At 43.7% G+C, this 3,365-nt stretch overlaps 1 protein-coding gene across 2 annotated transcripts in view; it reads left to right on the top strand.

The window, feature by feature from the left end:
* The window catches only part of BRAP (BRCA1 associated protein), a 48,143-nt gene that overhangs the window by 18,053 nt on the left and 26,725 nt on the right, over positions 1–3,365 (top strand). For both annotated transcript variants that reach the window (XM_006147997.2, XM_006147998.2), the window contains exon 6: positions 1,709–1,857. In XM_006147997.2, the coding sequence (XP_006148059.1) occupies positions 1,709–1,857 (149 nt within the window). The remainder of the gene's footprint in view (positions 1–1,708; positions 1,858–3,365) is intronic.

The raw sequence follows: 3,365 nt of genomic DNA on the forward strand, positions 1-3,365 counted from the left end.
CGTGAGTTTTAAGCCGCCGGGTCTGGGACTCAAACCGTGGTCGACTACATGGGAGTCCAGCGACATAGCCATTACGCTAACTGCTGGTCCCAGCACAGCTTCTTGAAGATTTCTATAATGATCTGTTCTTTGGGGACTGTATATTAATGTGGATTTTTTTCCCATATGTCTTTATATGTATATTTTCCCACCTTCACCTAAGTAATTTCTGCTCATCGTCTGACTGGCAGGCACAAGTCCAGCTTTGCTGTCTTTGGGGTACTTTTCCTGACCCCCTGGACTGTCCTGCCTCTATTTCATGCCCTGTTGTAGCTTCCTATACTTTTTTTTTAACGTTTTGTCAGAGGCACATATGCTCACCAAAGGGAGACAGCGAGGGAAAGTGAGAAAACACCTCCCATGGTGAATGATCACACTACAATCCCTTCTCCTCCATCTCTTCTGCCTTTCAGGATTTGGGGCATACACTCATGCACACTCACCCAGCAGGGTCTCAGTGAGTACTTCTTAAATGAATCCATAAATAAAGTTTCTGCTATTGATAATGTTATCATTAAGTAGAAAGTGTAATGATTTACTTTGTGAAAAAAATTAAGATCCATTGCTATTCTGCATCTTTTATTTCTTTTTTCTTTTGAGAGTTTTTTTTGTTTTGTTTTGTTTTTTTTTTTGGTGTAGGGCACATGTGCTCGCTGGAGAGGGAGAGACAGGAAACCAGAAATCAAGCCCCAGGGGGATGGCCACACTACATTCCCTCCTCTCAGGATCTTGGGCATGCAAGCACACACACCTGGTGTGAATTTTAAGCCACTGGCTCCAGGAATCAAACTGCAGTCGACTATGTTGGAGTCCAGCAATGTAACCATTACATCATCTGCTGGTCCCCTGCATCTTTTATTTCTGTATATTATAGACATTTGGAACTAAGTTAGGAGCATGGTAATGTTTTATGTTTATAATGTAAGATTTTTTAAAAGAATTATTTATTTAATTTTTTTAAATTTCTTGTTACTATTTTTTTAATTTGACAGAGAGAGAGAGAAGGAAAGTGAGAAAGCCACCTGCCAGATCTGGGACTTGAGCTGCATTCGGCCATGTGAGAGTCTAGCACTTTAACCACCAAGCCACCTGTTGGACCCTATAATGCAAAGTTTTGGCAGCTGTCTCTTTTCCAGAATATCAGCTCCACGAGGTCAGAGATAATCATCTATTTTGTACACCACTGTATTCCCAGTGCCTAGCACAGTGCAGGGAATATAGGAGGTGCTCAAATCAGTATTTGTTGAGTGAATTAATAAATTAATGAAAATTTTATCAATTTATATTATTTGTATAGGGCAGTAATGATGAGAACATCCTGCCAGGAGTCAATAAGTACTGGGAAAAACCATTGTTAAAAGAAAAAAAAAATGGGTAGCCAACTCCATGGCATAGTGGTAATATGCTACTCAAGAAAAGCCTGAGCCCACATGGTAGCCATGGTTTGAATCTTTGACATGGTTCGCCTGACATACACCAGACATATATGAGTATGCTCAGGATCTGATGGGCTGGAGAACTGGTGAAAGGTGGGACCAGACTCTATGGAGGGTGCTTGTCTCTTTCTCACTCTCATGCTCATATGTGTATGCATACATTATATCATGAATGAAAAAAAGAGAAAAGAAAGCAAAAGGAGAGATTGCTTATGCAAGGTATTTCCCTGTAGGGTGCCAGCCTTCCTGTCATGGACCTGACCGAGCTGCCCAAGTGCACGGTGTGCCTAGAGCGAATGGATGAGTCGGTGAATGGTATCCTCACCACGTTATGTAACCACAGCTTTCACAGCCAGTGTCTGCAGCGCTGGGACGACACGACGTGAGTGCAAGGGCCATCTCCTACCATGTCAGAGCCCATTTTAGCTCTCCCAGAATTTCAAGGAGCCACCACTAAAATTGAACCATTCCAAGTGACATTTGGTCAGCAACAGACCACATGTATAAACAGTGGTCCCATGAGGTTATACCATATAGCCTAGGTTTATAGAGGGCCATACCATGTGGGCTTGTGCAGATACACTCTGTGTTGCTTGTATGATAACAAAAATCATCTAACAGCATATTTCTCAGACTGTATCCCTGTCATTAAGCAACGCATGGCTATATTTGACTATAAACTCTGTACCCTAATAGTAGGGTCACATGAATGGGCCTTCCATTTTTCTCCTTTTCCTCAGTTCACATAGGAATAAGCATTCTTAGACCAAGTTCTTGTTAGTATGCTGATTCTGAATCCTTGCGGAATTTCCTCAAGCAGCGTGAATTTTTCTTTTACAAGAGCCAGACGATGGGGGAAAAGAAGCAAAACTTGGATTTGAGTCTCTTAGGCTAGAATGAAATCTAGGTCTAGAATCTCATCTATCATCTACCCTTAGTGTCAGCCGTTCCTGTTGGTTTTCTTACCAACTAGGGTACAGAAACCTAATATGTCAGCTTTGTTGAGCTGTTGGCTCGGTGGCCAGTAGTAATTAGCAGTCACGAAGTAACAGGCACACACCTTGTCTCCAGACCCCCAGTACACTAGAGGCCTTAGTTGTGGGTGGCATTGCGCAGGCAAAGAACTGAGGTGGAACCTTTTCCTTTTTTCATCCATAAATGAAGGGTAATTGCCCCCTTTGCAGAATGTACTGTGGGACTTAACTAGAGAGGTTAGATGCTGGCCTCATGGATTTCTCAGTACTGAGAGGAAGAAAGAATCACATAGTCACACAAATAAGTGTAAGATCACAGCTATAACAAGTGTTACAAAGAGCAGCGTACAGCATTGTGACTGGAGAACTGGGACCCTGAGGCAGCCACGGCCATCTGAGAAATGATATTGTAAGGAGGATAAGTAGGCGTTAGCCTGGTGAACAGCAAGAGTGAGTCAGTGGTATATGGGAGGTGGCTGTAAGGGAAGAGGGAGATGGAGATGGGGGGGTATGAAAAGAGGAGACAAGTGTAGGGGAAGCATGGAAGGTAGGATGGGTGAAGGGTCATGGGAATCTCCCTTGTCCACCCACAGTTACCCAAACACAAGGAGAGGGATTCAGCTCCCACAGAAAAGGGACTTTGCCTGCCATTCTTACTGCTGTGCCTTTCATATCTGGCAGGAGACTGGTGCACAGGAGAAACCCAGTAAATATTGGGGAACAGGGGCCAGGTGGTGGCATAGTGGGATGCCACAGAGCCACTGCACAGTTAGATCTGGTAGCTTGAAAAACACATGTGCACGTGTACCCAAAATCCCAAGAGGAGAATAGAAGAGAAGGGAAGGGATTATGGTATTGGCTGTCTTCCCTTGGAGGTGCTTTCTGACTTTCCCCCTCTCTTTCTGTCTCTCTCTGG

Source organism: Tupaia chinensis, unplaced genomic scaffold, assembly GCF_000334495.1.
Source record: "Tupaia chinensis unplaced genomic scaffold, TupChi_1.0 Scaffold000226_1, whole genome shotgun sequence".
Classification (NCBI taxonomy): Eukaryota; Metazoa; Chordata; class Mammalia; order Scandentia; family Tupaiidae; genus Tupaia; species Tupaia belangeri.